The sequence below is a fragment of the Hypomesus nipponensis genome, chromosome 6, assembly GCF_054491055.1.
Source record: "Hypomesus nipponensis isolate SF chromosome 6, ASM5449105v1, whole genome shotgun sequence".
Classification (NCBI taxonomy): domain Eukaryota; kingdom Metazoa; phylum Chordata; class Actinopteri; order Osmeriformes; family Osmeridae; genus Hypomesus; species Hypomesus nipponensis.
Window position 1 is genome coordinate 6,212,572 of NC_140366.1, and position 17,345 is coordinate 6,229,916.

A 17,345-nucleotide genomic window follows, 5' to 3' on the forward strand; every position below is an offset into this window, starting at 1 on the left:
TGGGGGACATTTTCCCCCGCTCATACAGCGCTTTTCATGGTGTCGACTTGACAGAAACAAGCAAGTTTCCATTTCGTAGAGCTCCGTCCCACAGGGCAGCTCAGCTCATAGGCAGCAAACATAGACTTTTATATTAAGCAGCAAATTAATGAAGATCAAAATGTATCCGCATCTGTAACATCTCAGCCTGCTTTTTTGGAAAGACTCAAAACTTAAAGACTTGGAAGACCATTGTGCCAGAGTAACTAATGGTCCATTGTGGTTGATATCAATTTCCCCTCATCCTCCTCTCCATCAACATCCTCCATCCTCCTCTCCATCAACGTCAGTATAGCTTCTATCACTTTATTAATTATAATTAGGGGGATTCTCAATAGTACCAATCATATACAAATTTGATATGGTGGGTCCAGTGCAAAATATATTTAATTTCACGCAACACAAAATAACTACAGGTGCGCTACACGAGTCTATAATTGTTCTTTGGGGGGATCACAGTATACTAAGATCACTGAACACCATAGCTAATACTAATAATATCGAGTAATAATTGCAAATACTTCAAGAACCTCTTAAAACACCCATAAGGCCAAGCCGTGTAGCCTACATAGAAATGCTGATTGTAAATAAATTTGATGTCGACCATTTTGGCGAATGGTGCCCAAAATGAGGAGCGACGGAAAGGAACAAAGAGAAGGATGGGTACAAAGTACCCCCTCGCCGTTTGCGATGAAGCAAAAGACTCCGCCTTCAGTTTTACCGCTACCTCTGATTGGATTGAGACCGAACCGGCCTTGTGACCAATGACTACCAGTTACCGTGAAGTATAATAACTGGGCTATGACCGATGCTATTCACTGTGATTTCAAACGTCAATAAAATGAGCGGAAGAGGTAAAACCGGAGGCAAAGCCAGGGCCAAGGCAAAGACTAGGTCATCCCGCGCCGGACTTCAGTTTCCCGTGGGTCGTGTTCACAGACTTCTCCGTAAAGGAAATTACGCTCAGCGTGTGGGAGCTGGCGCACCCGTCTATTTGGCCGCTGTACTCGAGTACTTGACTGCTGAGATCCTTGAGTTGGCTGGCAACGCTGCCCGCGACAATAAGAAGACTCGCATCATTCCTCGTCACCTGCAGCTGGCTGTCCGCAACGACGAAGAGTTGAACAAACTCCTCGGCGGCGTCACCATCGCTCAGGGCGGAGTCCTGCCCAACATCCAGGCAGTACTTCTTCCCAAGAAGACCGAGAAGGCTGTCAAGGCCAAGTAACGTCCCCGTGTGATTGCTCACCCTCCCCAAAGGCTCTTTTAAGAGCCACCCATTTCACTCTTGAAAAGTGCATTTCCCTTTGTATCCAGTTGCATAGAGGGATCAAATTATTTAACTGGTGGCTATATTCACAGATGTAGTGGGCCACACTAAAACTCCAAACCCTACGTGACTGAATCAGAATAATCACTAATATCAACATACTACGTAGCGTGATTAAATCATTATTTTCCTCCCAAGAAGTGCGCAGACGAGAATAGCCACCCCGGTGAAAAATGGCCCATGCCCTGCTGGAATACATAAGTAATACATAAGTTAACCACAAAAGCGAACAAAGCATCGGGCCAAATGCCATTGTGCGAAGCAGTTCAAAGGAGGACGAGGGCGGAGGCATAAAGTTTGAAATTTAGGCGGGCATCGAGGCTTTCTAACATCCCAAAAGGCTCCTTTAAGAGCCATCCACATCACTCTTGCAAAGCGCAATATGTTCTTGAGGTTTTTCTTGAGGTTTTTCATGAGCCAGACAGTTATAAGTTACTAATGTGTCACCTTGAATATCCCTTACGAGTGAAAATGTGTCCTTATCAGGTGTAGCCTACGTGGGTCGACAAAAGAGCGTCGCCGAATAGCTGTCTGAAAACCATCTTAATACGCGCGGCCATATTTGTCTATTTACTCTCGATATAACGCTTTTCAAACAAGCATCAAGAGTCTGAGAGGATAATCGTATACTGCGCACAGGGATAAAGATGCTAATTTACAAATGAGAAAATCTATTTTTGATCTTCATTGGGGGAGACTTAACTGTGGAAGAAGGAACATATAGGCCTAGGTATATATCTGCACGCAAATAAATACGCTGTACCCGTGTAAAAAAAAAACGCTAGTTATTTTGGAAATTGTATTTATATTTGACCTTTTGATAGGGAAACTGGAAGTTGTTTGAAACTGATTCTTAATTTGAAAATAATAATAGCAAAGCAATCTTGGGAGTGGGGCGGGGTCTTGTTTGAAGTTTTGGCGGCCCTGAATACATCCAATGGCGGGGGAGAGGGAGGCTCCTGTTTAACAATGAGGCCGTCCAATCAATGCACGACGTGGCTGGAGATAAAAGCGTGTTCACTTCCCCTCTACTGCATTCACTTTCGAGTCGAAGAGAAGGAAACAAGCAACATGGCCAGAACCAAGCAGACCGCTCGTAAATCTACCGGTGGCAAAGCCCCGAGGAAGCAGCTCGCTACCAAGGCAGCACGTAAGAGTGCGCCAGCCACCGGTGGCGTGAAGAAGCCCCATCGTTACAGGCCCGGCACCGTGGCTCTGAGAGAGATCCGACGTTATCAGAAGTCGACTGAGTTGCTGATCCGCAAGCTCCCCTTCCAGCGTCTAGTCAGAGAAATCGCCCAGGACTTCAAGACTGACTTGCGGTTCCAGAGCTCCGCTGTGATGGCTCTGCAGGAGGCCAGTGAAGCCTACCTGGTCGGTCTCTTCGAGGACACCAACTTGTGCGCCATCCACGCCAAGAGGGTTACCATCATGCCCAAGGACATCCAACTGGCCCGCCGTATTCGTGGAGAGCGCGCCTAAATGTAATTTGACTACAACATCCCCAAAGGCTCTTTTAAGAGCCACCTCATGATCTCTATGAAAAGTCAAAGTCCTTGCATGCTTTTGTGAAATAACATGATCCTATAACCATATGACACTGCTGGCAAGTGTTGAGTATGCCTGTCGATTTGCATCAAAAGCTCTAACAAACGATTAGGCCTACATTAAACCGCTCAATTAGATTTTGCCCAGAACGACTTTTCTAACGCAACATCTGTGAGAAACGATTACATACGCATTTACATTTAGTCATTTAGCAGACGCTCTTATCCAGAGCGACTTACAGTAAGTACGGGGACATTCCCCAAGACGAAGATCCCCCCAGCAGATACAACGTAATCAAGAATCAGAAGTGAATAGTTCAACTAAAAGTGATTTGTTCAAATGAATACAAAGAATGCTCGCTTTTATGGAGGACCAAACCTGCCATATTTCATATTCATATAAATGAATAAATCAATGTCCACATCCATGCATTTAGACAGAAATAAACGAATATATATAAATTAATGCACAATTGTCAATCAATAGTTACATATATTTTACATTTATGTATGTATTTATTTTTGTATTCATTTATGTATTCATTTATTGGTTGATTTATTCATTCATTAATTTATTTATTCATTCAGTCATTCATTCATTCATTGTTCCCAATGTGATAATGAAAGGAGGCCAGTAGGCGTGGAAACTGAAGTTCAGACATTGCAATCAATCCAGAGCCATAGATTCAATCTAACTAACGCCTGGGACACACTGGCTGAAAAACGCCCTGGAGCGACACAATATGCTACGAATGGCGCGATGCTGTTCACACTAGACGTGCATGTTTACTAAAATCCAGAGCTATTGGGTTGGTAAATGAGGTGCTGTTTCCTATCTCAGGTTCCTAAAACAGCTGCAGTAGCGTACAACCACACACCACCTTGTTCAAGCTGTACTGTACTGAGACTGACTGTGCTGCTCCCAGTCTACCCTGGTTGTATGTGTTCTAGGGCATCTGTGTTTTATAATGGTGGGTCTACACAACAACATGGGCAATCTCCATGACAGGGTGGACTAGTATGGATAGACTGCATGCTAGTAATATTAACCCACACCAGAGTTGCTTTGATCTACTAGGCCCACTATGATGTCATAAGCATAACCATAGAAATCGGAATGGACTGGAATGGAATTCTGACACAAGACACATACAAGTTACTAATCAGTCAGATGCGTTTGAACACTTGATGAACATGTTTATGGAGATGGTGAATTGATCACGACTTGAAAATGATTCTCAGCAAGATGCTACCCAAGTTTGGGTGCAACCGCATACATCCTTTAGTGTGGAGTGCCGGAGTGGCCTTAACAGCAGTTGGGGCTCTTTATATCTATCAGTGGTACTGCAGACCCACACCTGAGGAAGGTATGAAGATAACTGTGTTAAAAAAGGTGTTGTTTTCTAGTAAACTAATGATATACAGCTCACATGACTTGGAAAACATTTACTTTATAACCCTTAAAAATCAAAAAAAGGAAAGTATTTATTTTCTTGAAGGTAGAGGTTATTAGACAACACATTTCTTTGTCAATTTACACCTAAAGGGTTCGTGTGACTTGTTTCCAAGATGTGTATATAGTCTCAATTAAAACTACAATTTAAGTATGACTTTGAGCCGCACTGTATATTGGTTTATTTCTTTACTAACAACGTGTTTGTTCTCTAATCCACCTCAAGATGATCTTCCCAATACTTCTGATAGTCTTGATGTCTCAACAGCTGAAACACCTCAAGTAAAGTTACATTTTGTTTTCACACGATTCCCTACTCTGAAAAAGAAATGTAGAAACTTGAATGGCAGTGTAAGGTCAAAACTTGTAATGCTCTATGTGTCCTGGCAGGCTATTAATGAGGAGAATGGCAGGCTCATGCTTTTTGTGTACAGCCCACTGTACTGTGGCCCTGTCACCATCTACAGGGTGAGAATCCAGTCCCTTCATCTAATCATCTGATAACAGATGAAGATTTTTCTCTGAAACCTTGACTTGAACAGAATCTGTGTTTTCTGTGTTATAGGGGGTCAGTGAGACAAGCGGACAGCTGCTTCCATGGAGATACAGTCCTTTATACTGTGGACCAGTGGTTCTGTTCTCTGTAAGCAACGCTGCATGTTTCAATTCAATTAACACATTTATAGAAATCAAGGATTTAACTTTAACTCTCAGCATGTGGCTTTTCTGAAAAATGTATCCATTTCCTCCCAATCCCTGATGTTGTTGTGTGTCCAGGAAACCAGTGAGGACGAGCAGCAGCTGTTGCCATGGAGCCCCTTGTACTGTGGGCCTGTGGTCCCGTTCCAGGTCACTATTACCTTCTATATATCTCAATACAACCACTCAAAAGCTGTCTGATAGAAAAGAAAGTACAGAAAGTCGATTTTGAGAGTACACTCATTTGATCAGAGCCTTTTCAGCTAAATCATGTCTGATACTGATTGTAAAAGAGTGACTTGTTAACTTGAGTGATCGATGTCTGCAGGGCCTTCCAGAGTCTGGTCCACTGGTGCTGGGAGACGACTGTAACCAGTTTACATTTCAGTTCTCTTTCAGGACCCACTTTGAGGTCAGTGTGAATGGGATCTCATCACTATGGCTACTAAAATGACAGTATGATAGGGCTGAATGTTGTCAACAGTCTATTAAGAAGGAGAGGTTGATAAACTCATTGAAGAACATCCCTAAAGTAAATGCATGCAGACATGTGACCTGACTCAGCTGTGTTTGGACTGTGTAGCAATTCTTGGTGAAGACTCATCATATATGGATGACCCGAGGCCCAACCACTCAACTGTGGTGGAGTGATCTGGTTGAGAGGACCAGAGTGGATCACCAGGTAATGTGTTTGCTTGTTATTAACGTTATACTCTGTCATAGCAACCCATAGAACATTTCTTTTCAAGAAAGACTAACTTAATGTTCAACTTTTTCAATGGTGAAGGGTGCTCCAGTTTACCAATCTGTCACCAAGTACATCACAGGAGTTAAGGTAAGTTTTTCCTTCATTTATTACATTTATATATGTAAAAATACTATTAATACATTTTATTGTATAATTATGACAAGATCATCATTATTAAAGTGTTATTTTCTTCTTGACTGTAGCTGGTGGGAGCTGCTGTAGAGAAATACATGTCTTCCAGCAGCAAGCAGAACACCCACTTCACCCAGTTTGACGGCTTTCTGGTGAGTTGCTGTTAAACTTTAACAATACTTTCTTTTAGATCCCTGAACAAGTGTGTTTCTAAATGAGTGTTCTTGTATTCAAAACAGGAGCAGAGAGTGACATGGGAACATTCAGGGGTTTATGTGGATCCCTGGGGCCAAGTATTTCCTACCAGCCGGACCAACAATCAGAGCTTCTACTCCCATCTCCCCGGACACACCCACGGCCCTGGTAACAGCCACGACTCCCAGCATGCCTCTGGACCAGGCCATGCCAGCGGCTCTGGACACAGACACAACCACAGTCATGCTGGGCGTGCTGACAGCCACAACCATCAGCCTCCATCCCCCCCAGAGCATCCCTTCCAGCCCCAGGTACAATCAGCTTCTTCCCCCTCTGACTGTAGAATCCTAAATCTTGTTAGATTTGAGACATCCTACAGTATGTTGATATGGTTGAGAAGATTAGACCTTTTGGAAGTGTGAAGGTGGGGGAGGATTACTTATCTTGTCCACTATTGTGCAGCAGGAGCCTGAGGAGGAGGAGGAGGAGAGGGTTCAGAAGGAGGAGTCTGGATATGAACACGCTGAGGGGGAGGAGTCACATCAGGCCCCGCCCCCTGGGCACAGCGATGCTTCCCGCCTCATGTTAGTCCAAATACACTCACACTTTATTACACAATATGTTCATAATAGATTCAAGCCATTTGAAGGCACAACATGAACTGAGATGTTTGTTGTGGTGGTTACAGGACCTATCTTCAGGACAAACAGGTCCAGGACTTGCCCAATAAAATTGTGGCCCTTCGTGAGGCATTTCATGTGAGTTTATCAATCTCATGTATATCAAAATGCAGGAACATGTCAATATCCAGAAATCTAGATTTTCAACTTGAGATGACCTTGTGTTACAGTCACTCCTGACCCAAGACACCACAAAAAATTTCCTGCTAGTTGCAGGAAAGATGATTCTTTCAGGGCTGGTCCAGCTCAACCAGGCGGTAAGGACCAGGCATCTTAAAACAACAGAGACTTTGATGGTCCATTGATGAACGTAATGATCATATTCTTCTCTCTGATCTAGAATGTTAGTTCCCTCTGCACATCGTTCAACCGCCTGGTGAGCTACATTGAAGATCCCGCCCACAGGGCTGGGATAGAGAGGGAGATGGCCTCTGTCAACGTGAGTGATGACAAATTGATTACATATTGATCTATCATGTTAAATTAAATGTCAATAAGGTACATTCTGCTCAGATATTGTTGGGCATTGCTTTGAGCAGCCCATGTCAGTTTTGCCTGTGTTTGATTTCTGCAGATCCATCACACCAACTTCCTGGATATTGTGTATGATTTCATCATCCTGGGAGTGATGAGAAACAATGCTGCCTTGCCTCCACAAAATGTAAGTTGTACTGAGAAAAGAGAAAGGCTTTGAAGACTTTAGAGTTTTAAGATTTGAAGAATTCATTGTAACTTTGTTAACGACAAACTTCTGACCCCAAGAAGCAGGAACAGGGATTCCTTGATCACCTTTTCCAGGTGCTGGAGCCAATTCTAACTCCTCCAACTGGATGGCAGCCATGTGCCAAAATGTTCCAGGAAGTCCTTCAGGTACACAAATGTATTTCCTGTTTCATGGTCAAGCTGGTTTTGCTTACTTTTTTGTTCTGGATCTATGTGTGGAATAACGTCTTGTTGTGTCTCACTGATCTCAGGTCCAGCTAATGAAGTTGCTAGACAGCATCCTAGATCTGGACGAGTCCACCTTCAGCCAAGCTGACGTCCTATCATCTGTGCTCTTCAGCCGGCTGGAGGGAATCATCCAGGAGCTGCTTGGAGATCTGGATGGCTGCTGACTTTCACAGCCAGACCTCCTCACTTAACATTTATTCACATCTATAAAGTCTGCTTCATTTAATAAACTGCAGACCCACGTACATGTTTGGGCCATTTTTCTGAAATAATTAGCATGAGGGATATGCTATGTAACATGAAGGAAGACTTTTAGAGATTTAAGTCATCAAATCAAATTGAATTGGTATAGTCCTTTTTACAAGCGTTGTCACAGAGACATTCACATATACCCACATATCAGCACCTATAAACAACCTAAACCCTCAAGGAAGAGAAGGAAACCCTTGGGAGGAGCAATACAGTGAGATATCCACTCCTCCAGAGACAAATAAAGTTCTGTTTTAATGTCAGTAGATTTAATATGGTGTTTGGGAACCATTCGACTTTCACTGTCAGAGCAGCACAGTTTCACAAAGAGAGTACCACTATTTTGGTAAGACTTGTCCATCTCCTTCTCCGTCCGTCCTTCCATCTAACTGGGCCGGACAGACTCTATCTGGCAGACTCAGAAAAAGGTTGACACAAATGTACCCCGCCAGCGTTTCTTCATCATGACCAGAATGTTGAGTTGTAAAAAGATCATCCAAAGTGGTTGTGATAGGCCAACATAATATTTTTTTAAACCTGTGACCTGTGGTCTACTTTGCACAGCACAATATTTCGTCCAAACACCAGCAATATGTCGCCTCGATATTGATATAATAGTGGTAGGGAGTCAGGTGGCTGAACAGTGACGGAATCGGGCTGGTAATCTGAAGGTAGCCAGTTCGATTCCCGGCCGAGCCAAATGATGTTGTGTCCTTGGGCAAGGCACTTCACCCTACTTGACTCGGGGGGAATGTCCCTGTACTTACTGTAAGTCGCTCTGGATAAGAGCGTCTGCTAAATGACAAAAAAAAAACACAATATGTACAAGACCAAGTATATTATAACAAAACCTGAACTTAGCTCGATGATAAAAAAATTGCACAAACACGCATCAATATTCCATAAAAGTATAGTTTTGCACGTAGTAGATCTCTGAATTATCAGGGGTGCGCAGTGGGTCTGCATAGCTAAGCAGATGTACCACAGGGTACCAGAAAAGTGTCTCTGACGCATGAAGGTAGTTTTTAATTAAACAATTTAATGTATTTTTTATTTTTTAAGTTTTAATTGTATTCATCTTGACGGTTAAGGGTCACTGTTAGACGTACGGCATATGAGTAACTGCAGACCTCACTGAACTACTGCTCCTAAGGTTTCTTTTAATGTTTCTTGGGAGTTTCTTCCTTGAGGGTTTAGGTTTAATCAGAATCAGAATGGGATTTATTCGCCATGAAAGTTTGCACAGAGAAGGAATTTGCTTTGGCAGGAAGGTGGATACATCAAACATATAGAAATCTCGAATTTAAATATGTGGTCTAACTATATTAAGGCTACACAAACTAGCAATACTAAGTGGAATTAGAATTAAAATAAAACATAAAATATAAGTTGCCGTAATTTATAATATACAAATACAAACATTTGAAATATAACAAAAAATACACACATATAGGATACAATTTTGTAATGCAGTTCAAAAGGCAGTGGGTTTTAACCCTCATGTTGTGTTTGTTTCTTGTTCACTACTTTTGTGTTCCCGGCCAAAAGTGCCATTATAGCTGACTATAATTCCTTAATAGCACATATATTATCAATTAATGTTGTGTTACATCTTTTTAGCAACTTACGTTCTTGCAAACATTACAAGTTTTAAACTTCTGTTTGCTATTTATGGCCTGTAGGCCTCATTGACACACGTGTATGCATCTCGTTTTTGAAAGAAGCATAATATATGGATAATTTTGAATATGTACGCTTGGATGTTGTTCTGGTCTATCTCCTTCCAGTTGTCTTTGTAAACACATCTACCCTCCAAGTTAGTCATGTTTATGACTATGGTTTCAAAGGACTCTGTCGGGAACAGTTTGAAGCAGAATTTTATGTCACCAACCCGGGAGGTGGCATATCTGGTTGGCCCTGGGGTCGTCCTGATGTGTGACATGAATGTCACAACATTCTCAGCAGGGGCCTCTTCCTCATCACTAGATTGTTCAACATCGGTTGTCTCTTTGTCTGGATCATATTGTTTGTGTGTATGTATGTGTGTGCATATGTGTACTCAAACACACGTGCATGTTGGGTCTGGGAGGTTAAGTGTGTCCATTTGTTGTATGGGTGTGTGCCTGAACAAAATGTTATTAAAAAAATCTTTGTCTGACGCATTTTTTGAATGACCGCTCATTTTTGACAGGGAACACCACAGGTGTACAAAAGTTAAATAAAACACCCACATTTTTATGAAATTCTGAAAAATGTTTTGGGGCTGTTTAGATACCCTGTGTGGACAAAGTCATGGAACCTTATGGCAATCAGAATAAATTAACAACATTTTTTCAGGGAGAAAACTAGTTAATCGGTCACTTTTGACCGGAACATGACAGGAGGGTTAAGACATGAAGTCATTAAAGCCGTTAAAGTCAGTGTGAACCAGTGGCCTTGTTGAAAAGGCCAACAGCGGAAGGGAAGAAACTGTTTTTGTGGTGTGTGTTTTGGTCCTGATGGACCGCAGCCTTCTGCCGGAGGGGAGTGACTGAAACAGCGAGTGTCAAGGGTGGGAGGAGTCGACCACAATCTTCCTCGCTCGCCTCAGGATCCTCGAGGTGTGCAGGTCCTCGAGGGTAGGCAGATTACAGCCAATCACCATCGCAGCAGTGCGGATGATACGCTGCAACCTGCTCATGTCCTTGGCAGTGGAATCAGCTACCATATGGTGATGGAGGAGGTGAGGATGGACTCAATGATGGCTGTGTAGAAGTGCACCACCATTGTCTTTGGCGGGTTGAATTTATTCAGCTGCCATAGGAAGTACATGCTCTGTTGTGCTTTCTTAGTGAGGGAACTGATGTTCAGTTATATAAAATTGTTTAAAATAGACTGCATGTTGGTAATATTAACCCGCACCAGAGTTGCTTTGATCTACTAGGCCCACTATGATGTCATAAGCATAACCATAGAAATCGGAATGGACTGGAATGGAATTCTGACACAAGACGCATACAAGTTACTAATCAGTCAGATGCGTTTGAACACTTGATGAACTTGATGTTTATGGAGATGGTGAATTGATCAGGACTTAAAAATGATTCTCAGCAAGATGCTACCCAAGTTTGGGTGCAACCGTATACATCCTTTAGTGTGGAGTGCCGGAGTGGCCTTAACAGCAGTTGGGGCTCTTTATATCTATCAGTGGTACTGCAGACCCACACCTGAGGAAGGTATGAAGATAACTGTGTTAAAAAATGTGTTGTTTTTTAGTAAACTAATGATATACAGCTCACATGACTTGGGAAACATTTAATTTATAACCCTAAAAAATCCACAACAGGAAAGCATTTATTTTCTTGAAGGTAGAGGTTATTAGACAACACATTTCTGTGTCAATTTACACCTAAAGGGTTCGTGTGACTTGTTTCCAAGATGTGTATATAGTCTCAATTAAAACTACAATTTAAGTATGACTTTGAGCCCACTGTATATTGGTTTACTTCTTTACTAACAACGTGTTTGTTCTCTAATCCACCTCAAGATGATCTTCCCAATACTTCTGATAGTCTTGATGTCTCAACAGCTGAAACACCTCAAGTAAAGTTACATTTTGTTTTCACACGATTCCCTACTCTGAAAAAGAAAAGTAGAAACTTGAATGGCAGTGTTAGGTCAAAACTTGTCATGCTCTATGTGTCCTGGCAGGCTATTAATGAGGAGAATGGCAAGCTCATGCTTTTTGTGTACAGCCCACTGTACTGTGGCCCTGTCACCATCTACAGGGTGAGAATCCAGTCCCTTCATCTAATCATCTGATAACAGATGAAGATTTTTCTCTGAAGGCTTGACTTGAACAGAATCTGTGTTTTCTGTGTTATAGGGGGTCAGTGAGACAAGCGGACAGCTGCTTCCATGGAGATACAGTCCTTTATACTGTGGACCAGTGGTTCTGTTCTCTGTAAGCAACACTATTTGCATGTTTCAATCAAATGAACTAATTTATAGAAATCAAGGATTGAACTTTTAAGTCCCAGCATTTGGCCTTTTCTGAATGAAATGTTATATCCATTTCCTTTTGGTTTACTGTTAAAGGGGGTCAGTGAGACAAGCGGACAGCTGCTTCCATGTAGATACAGTCCTTTATACTGTGGACCAGTGGTTCTGTTCTCTGTAAGCAACATTATTTGCATGTTTCAATTCAATTAACACATTTATAGAAATCAAGGATTTAACTTTAACTCTCAGCATGTGGCTTTTCTGAAAAATGTATCCATTTCCTCCCAATCCCTGATGTTGTTGTGTGTCCAGGAAGCCAGTGAGGACGAGCAGCAGCTGTTGCCATGGAGCCCCTTGTACTGTGGGCCTGTGGTCCCGTTCCAGGTCACTATTACCTTCTATATATCTCAATACAACCACTCTAAAGCTGTCTGATAGAAAAGAAAGTACAGAAAGTCGATTTTGAGAGTACACTCATTTGATCAGAGCCTTTTTAGCTAAATCATGTCTGATACTGATTGTAAAAGAGTGACTTGTTAACTTGAGTGATCGATGTCTGCAGGGCCTTCCAGAGTCTGGTCCACTGGTGCTGGGAGACGACTGTAACCAGTTTACATTTCAGTTCTCTTTCAGGACCCACTTTGAGGTCAGTGTGAATGGGATCTCATCACTATGGCTACTAAAATGACAGTATGATAGGGCTGAATGTTGTCAACAGTCTATTAAGAAGGAGAGGTTGATAAACTCATTGAAGAACATCCCTAAAGTAAATGCATGCAGACATGTGACCTGACTCAGCTGTGTTTGGACTGTGTAGCAATTCTTGGTGAAGACTCATCATATATGGATGACCCGAGGCCCAACCACTCAACTGTGGTGGAGTGATCTGGTTGAGAGGACCAGAGTGGATCACCAGGTAATGTGTTTGCTTGTTATTAACGTTATACTCTGTCATAGCAACCCATAGAACATTTCTTTTCAAGAAAGACTAACTTAATGTTCAACTTTTTCAATGGTGAAGGGTGCTCCAGTTTACCAATCTGTCACCAAGTACATCACAGGAGTTAAGGTAAGTTTTTCCTTCATTTATTACATTTATATATGTAAAAATACTATTAATACATTTTATTGTATAATTATGACAAGATCATCATTATTAAAGTGTTATTTTCTTCTTGACTGTAGCTGGTGGGAGCTGCTGTAGAGAAATACATGTCTTCCAGCAGCAAGCAGAACACCCACTTCACCCAGTTTGACGGCTTTCTGGTGAGTTGCTGTTAAACTTTAACAATACTTTCTTTTAGATCCCTGAACAAGTGTGTTTCTAAATGAGTGTTCTTGTATTCAAAACAGGAGCAGAGAGTGACATGGGAACATTCAGGGGTTTATGTGGATCCCTGGGGCCAAGTATTTCCTACCAGCCGGACCAACAATCAGAGCTTCTACTCCCATCTCCCCGGACACACCCACGGCCCTGGTAACAGCCACGACTCCCAGCATGCCTCTGGACCAGGCCATGCCAGCGGCTCTGGACACAGACACAACCACAGTCATGCTGGGCGTGCTGACAGCCACAACCATCAGCCTCCATCCCCCCCAGAGCATCCCTTCCAGCCCCAGGTACAATCAGCTTCTTCCCCCTCTGACTGTAGAATCCTAAATCTTGTTAGATTTGAGACATCCTACAGTATGTTGATATGGTTGAGAAGATTAGACCTTTTGGAAATGTGAAGGTGGGGAAGGACTACTTATCTTGTCCACTATTGTGCAGCAGGAGCCTGAGGAGGAGGAGGAGGAGAGGGTTCAGAAGGAGGAGTCTGGATATGAACACGCTGAGGGGGAGGAGTCACATCAGGCCCCGCCCCCTGGGCACAGCGATGCTTCCCGCCTCATGTTAGTCCAAATACACTCACACTTTATTACACAATATGTTCATAATAGATTCAAGCCATTTGAAGGCACAACATGAACTGAGATGTTTGTTGTGGTGGTTACAGGACCTATCTTCAGGACAAACAGGTCCAGGACTTGCCCAATAAAATTGTGGCCCTTCGTGAGGCATTTCATGTGAGTTTATCAATCTCATGTATATCAAAATGCAGGAACATGTCAATATCCAGAAATCTAGATTTTCAACTTGAGATGACCTTGTGTTACAGTCACTCCTGACCCAAGACACCACAAAAAACTTCCTGCTAGTTGCAGGAAAGATGATTCTTTCAGGGCTGGTCCAGCTCAACCAGGCGGTAAGGACCAGGCATCTTAAAACAACAGAGACTTTGATGGTCCATTGATGAACGTAATGATCATATTCTTCTCTCTGATCTAGAATGTTAGTTCCCTCTGCACATCGTTCAACCGCCTGGTGAGCTACATTGAAGATCCCGCCCACAGGGCTGGGATAGAGAGGGAGATGGCCTCTGTCAACGTGAGTGATGACAAATTGATTACATATTGATCTATCATGTTAAATTAAATGTCAATAAGGTACATTCTGCTCAGATATTGTTGGGCATTGCTTTGAGCAGCCCATGTCAGTTTTGCCTGTGTTTGATTTCTGCAGATCCATCACACCAACTTCCTGGATATTGTGTATGATTTCATCATCCTGGGAGTGATGAGAAACAATGCTGCCTTGCCTCCACAAAATGTAAGTTGTACTGAGAAAAGAGAAAGGCTTTGAAGACTTTAGAGTTTTAAGATTTGAAGAATTCATTGTAACTTTGTTAACGACAAACTTCTGACCCCAAGAAGCAGGAACAGGGATTCCTTGATCACCTTTTCCAGGTGCTGGAGCCAATTCTAACTCCTCCAACTGGATGGCAGCCATGTGCCAAAATGTTCCAGGAAGTCCTTCAGGTACACAAATGTATTTCCTGTTTCATGGTCAAGCTGGTTTTGCTTACTTTTTTGTTCTGGATCTATGTGTGGAATAACGTCTTGTTGTGTCTCACTGATCTCAGGTCCAGCTAATGAAGTTGCTAGACAGCATCCTAGATCTGGACGAGTCCACCTTCAGCCAAGCTGACGTCCTATCATCTGTGCTCTTCAGCCGGCTGGAGGGAATCATCCAGGAGCTGCTTGGAGATCTGGATGGCTGCTGACTTTCACAGCCAGACCTCCTCACTTAACATTTATTCACATCTATAAAGTCTGCTTCATTTAATAAACTGCAGACCCACGTACATGTTTGGGCCATTTTTCTGAAATAATTAGCATGAGGGATATGCTATGTAACATGAAGGAAGACTTTTAGAGATTTAAGTCATCAAATCAAATTGAATTGGTATAGTCCTTTTTACAAGCGTTGTCACAGAGACATTCACATATACCCACATATCAGCACCTATAAACAACCTAAACCCTCAAGGAAGAGAAGGAAACCCTTGGGAGGAGCAATACAGTGAGAGATCCACTCCTCCAGAGACAAATAAAGTTCTGTTTTAATGTCAGTAGATTTAATATGGTGTTTGGGAACCATTCGACTTTCACTGTCAGAGCAGCACAGTTTCACAAAGAGAGTACCACTATTTTGGTAAGACTTGTCCATCTCCTTCTCCGTCCGTCCTTCCATCTAACTGGGCCGGACAGACTCTATCTGGCAGACTCAGAAAAAGGTTGACACAAATGTACCCCGCCAGCGTTTCTTCATCATGACCAGAATGTTGAGTTGTAAAAAGATCATCCAAAGTGGTTGTGATAGGCCAACATAATATTTTTTTAAACCTGTGACCTGTGGTCTACTTTGCACAGCACAATATTTCGTCCAAACACCAGCAATATTTCGCCTCGATATTGATATAATAGTGGTAGGGAGTCAGGTGGCTGAACAGTGACGGAATCGGGCTGGTAATCTGAAGGTAGCCAGTTCGATTCCCGGCCGAGCCAAATGATGTTGTGTCCTTGGGCAAGGCACTTCACCCTACTTGACTCGGGGGGAATGTCCCTGTACTTACTGTAAGTCGCTCTGGATAAGAGCGTCTGCTAAATGACAAAAAAAAAACACAATATGTACAAGACCAAGTATATTATAACAAAACCTGAACTTAGCTCGATGATAAAAAATTGCACAAACACGCATCAATATTCCATAAAAGTATAGTTTTGCACGTAGTAGATCTCTGAATTATCAGGGGTGCGCAGTGGGTCTGCATAGCTAAGCAGATGTACCACAGGGTACCAGAAAAGTGTCTCTGACGCATGAAGGTAGTTTTTAATTAAACAATTTAATGTATTTTTTATTTTTTAAGTTTTAATTGTATTCATCTTGACGGTTAAGGGTCACTGTTAGACGTACGGCATATGAGTAACTGCAGACCTCACTGAACTACTGCTCCTAAGGTTTCTTTTAATGTTTCTTGGGAGTTTCTTCCTTGAGGGTTTAGGTTTAATCAGAATCAGAATGGGATTTATTCGCCATGAAAGTTTGCACAGAGAAGGAATTTGCTTTGGCAGGAAGGTGGATACATCAAACATATAGAAATCTCGAATTTAAATATGTGGTCTAACTATATTAAGGCTACACAAACTAGCATTTTTAACATTTTTGACAGGGAACACCACAGGTGTACAAAAGTTAAATAAAACACCCACATTTTTATGAAATTCTGAAAAATGTTTTGGGGCTGTTTAGATACCCTGTGTGGACAAAGTCATGGAACCTTATGGCAATCAGAATAAATTAACAACATTTTTTCAGGGAGAAAACTAGTTAATCGGTCACTTTTGACCGGAACATGACAGGAGGGTTAAGACATGAAGTCATTAAAGCCGTTAAAGTCAGTGTGAACCAGTGGCCTTGTTGAAAAGGCCAACAGCGGAAGGGAAGAAACTGTTTTTGTGGTGTGTGTTTTGGTCCTGATGGACCGCAGCCTTCTGCCGGAGGGGAGTGACTGAAACAGCGAGTGTCAAGGGTGGGAGGAGTCGACCACAATCTTCCTCGCTCGCCTCAGGATCCTCGAGGTGTGCAGGTCCTCGAGGGTAGGCAGATTACAGCCAATCACCATCGCAGCAGTGCGGATGATACGCTGCAACCTGCTCATGTCCTTGGCAGTGGAATCAGCTACCATATGGTGATGGAGGAGGTGAGGATGGACTCAATGATGGCTGTGTAGAAGTGCACCACCATTGTCTTTGGCGGGTTGAATTTATTCAGCTGCCATAGGAAGTACATGCTCTGTTGTGCTTTCTTAGTGAGGGAACTGATGTTCAGTTATATAAAATTGTTTAAAATAGACTGCATGTTGGTAATATTAACCCGCACCAGAGTTGCTTTGATCTACTAGGCCCACTATGATGTCATAAGCATAACCATAGAAATCGGAATGGACTGGAATGGAAT

The 17,345-nt window shown here is 42.5% G+C and overlaps 4 protein-coding genes and 1 long non-coding RNA gene across 7 annotated transcripts; all 5 read left to right on the forward strand.

Moving 5' to 3' along the window:
- Nucleotides 1-880: 880 nt before the first annotated feature.
- On the forward strand, nucleotides 881-1,287 carry LOC146286705 (histone H2A). Its single transcript, XM_084699856.1, has one exon. It carries the CDS (start codon nucleotides 881-883, stop codon nucleotides 1,265-1,267), a length of 387 nt encoding a protein of 128 aa, XP_084555982.1. The 3' UTR covers nucleotides 1,268-1,287.
- A 1,135-nt stretch (nucleotides 1,288-2,422) lies between these two features.
- On the forward strand, nucleotides 2,423-3,351 carry LOC146286706 (histone H3). Its single transcript, XM_084699829.1, has one exon. The coding sequence runs from the start codon at nucleotides 2,441-2,443 to the stop codon at nucleotides 2,849-2,851; it is 411 nt and encodes a 136-aa protein (XP_084555955.1). The 5' UTR covers nucleotides 2,423-2,440; the 3' UTR covers nucleotides 2,852-3,351.
- A 700-nt stretch (nucleotides 3,352-4,051) lies between these two features.
- On the forward strand, nucleotides 4,052-4,838 carry LOC146286707 (uncharacterized). The gene is made up of 3 exons (XR_014758406.1): nucleotides 4,052-4,283; nucleotides 4,596-4,651; nucleotides 4,760-4,838. It is a non-coding gene; the product is annotated as an uncharacterized LOC146286707 (long non-coding RNA).
- A 314-nt stretch (nucleotides 4,839-5,152) lies between these two features.
- Nucleotides 5,153-8,002, forward strand: LOC146286708 (uncharacterized). Its single transcript, XM_084700543.1, has 13 exons — nucleotides 5,153-5,218; nucleotides 5,397-5,480; nucleotides 5,652-5,750; nucleotides 5,856-5,903; nucleotides 6,020-6,100; nucleotides 6,188-6,454; nucleotides 6,606-6,727; nucleotides 6,832-6,901; nucleotides 6,994-7,080; nucleotides 7,164-7,262; nucleotides 7,398-7,484; nucleotides 7,586-7,693; nucleotides 7,798-8,002. Exons 3-13 carry the CDS (start codon nucleotides 5,682-5,684, stop codon nucleotides 7,936-7,938), a joined length of 1,179 nt encoding a protein of 392 aa, XP_084556669.1. The 5' UTR covers nucleotides 5,153-5,218; nucleotides 5,397-5,480; nucleotides 5,652-5,681; the 3' UTR covers nucleotides 7,939-8,002.
- A 3,051-nt stretch (nucleotides 8,003-11,053) lies between these two features.
- LOC146286709 (uncharacterized) lies at nucleotides 11,054-15,172 on the forward strand. Of its 3 annotated transcripts, none has more exons than XM_084700471.1 (17): nucleotides 11,054-11,238; nucleotides 11,550-11,605; nucleotides 11,714-11,791; nucleotides 11,889-11,966; nucleotides 12,317-12,388; nucleotides 12,567-12,650; nucleotides 12,822-12,920; nucleotides 13,026-13,073; nucleotides 13,190-13,270; nucleotides 13,358-13,624; nucleotides 13,776-13,897; nucleotides 14,002-14,071; nucleotides 14,164-14,250; nucleotides 14,334-14,432; nucleotides 14,568-14,654; nucleotides 14,756-14,863; nucleotides 14,968-15,172. In XM_084700471.1, the coding sequence occupies exons 1-17, from the start codon at nucleotides 11,103-11,105 to the stop codon at nucleotides 15,106-15,108; spliced, it is 1,713 nt and encodes a 570-aa protein (XP_084556597.1). In that variant the 5' UTR covers nucleotides 11,054-11,102; the 3' UTR covers nucleotides 15,109-15,172. The 3 variants fall into 3 exon arrangements, with proteins under 3 accessions (XP_084556597.1, XP_084556599.1, XP_084556598.1); XM_084700473.1 differs by having other exon boundaries at nucleotides 14,759-14,863; XM_084700472.1 differs by having other exon boundaries at nucleotides 13,779-13,897.
- The last annotated feature ends 2,173 nt before the right edge of the window (nucleotides 15,173-17,345 follow it).

Bases quoted from the DNA above. Each gene is read 5' to 3' on its own strand.
- LOC146286705 (XM_084699856.1), top strand. From the start codon at position 881: ATGAGCGGAAGAGGTAAAACCGGAGGCAAAGCCAGGGCCAAGGCAAAG.
- LOC146286706 (XM_084699829.1), top strand. From the start codon at position 2,441: ATGGCCAGAACCAAGCAGACCGCTCGTAAATCTACCGGTGGCAAAGCC.
- LOC146286708 (XM_084700543.1), top strand. From the start codon at position 5,682: ATGACCCGAGGCCCAACCACTCAACTGTGGTGGAGTGATCTGGTTGAG. The intron at 6,101-6,187 runs GTGAGTTGCTGT...TATTCAAAACAG, and splicing joins CCCAGTTTGACGGCTTTCTG to GAGCAGAGAGTGACATGGGA. The intron at 6,728-6,831 runs GTTAGTCCAAAT...TGGTGGTTACAG, and splicing joins AGCGATGCTTCCCGCCTCAT to GACCTATCTTCAGGACAAAC.
- LOC146286709 (XM_084700471.1), top strand. From the start codon at position 11,103: ATGATTCTCAGCAAGATGCTACCCAAGTTTGGGTGCAACCGTATACAT. The intron at 11,239-11,549 runs GTATGAAGATAA...ATCCACCTCAAG, and splicing joins CAGACCCACACCTGAGGAAG to ATGATCTTCCCAATACTTCT. The intron at 13,074-13,189 runs GTAAGTTTTTCC...TCTTGACTGTAG, and splicing joins AGTACATCACAGGAGTTAAG to CTGGTGGGAGCTGCTGTAGA.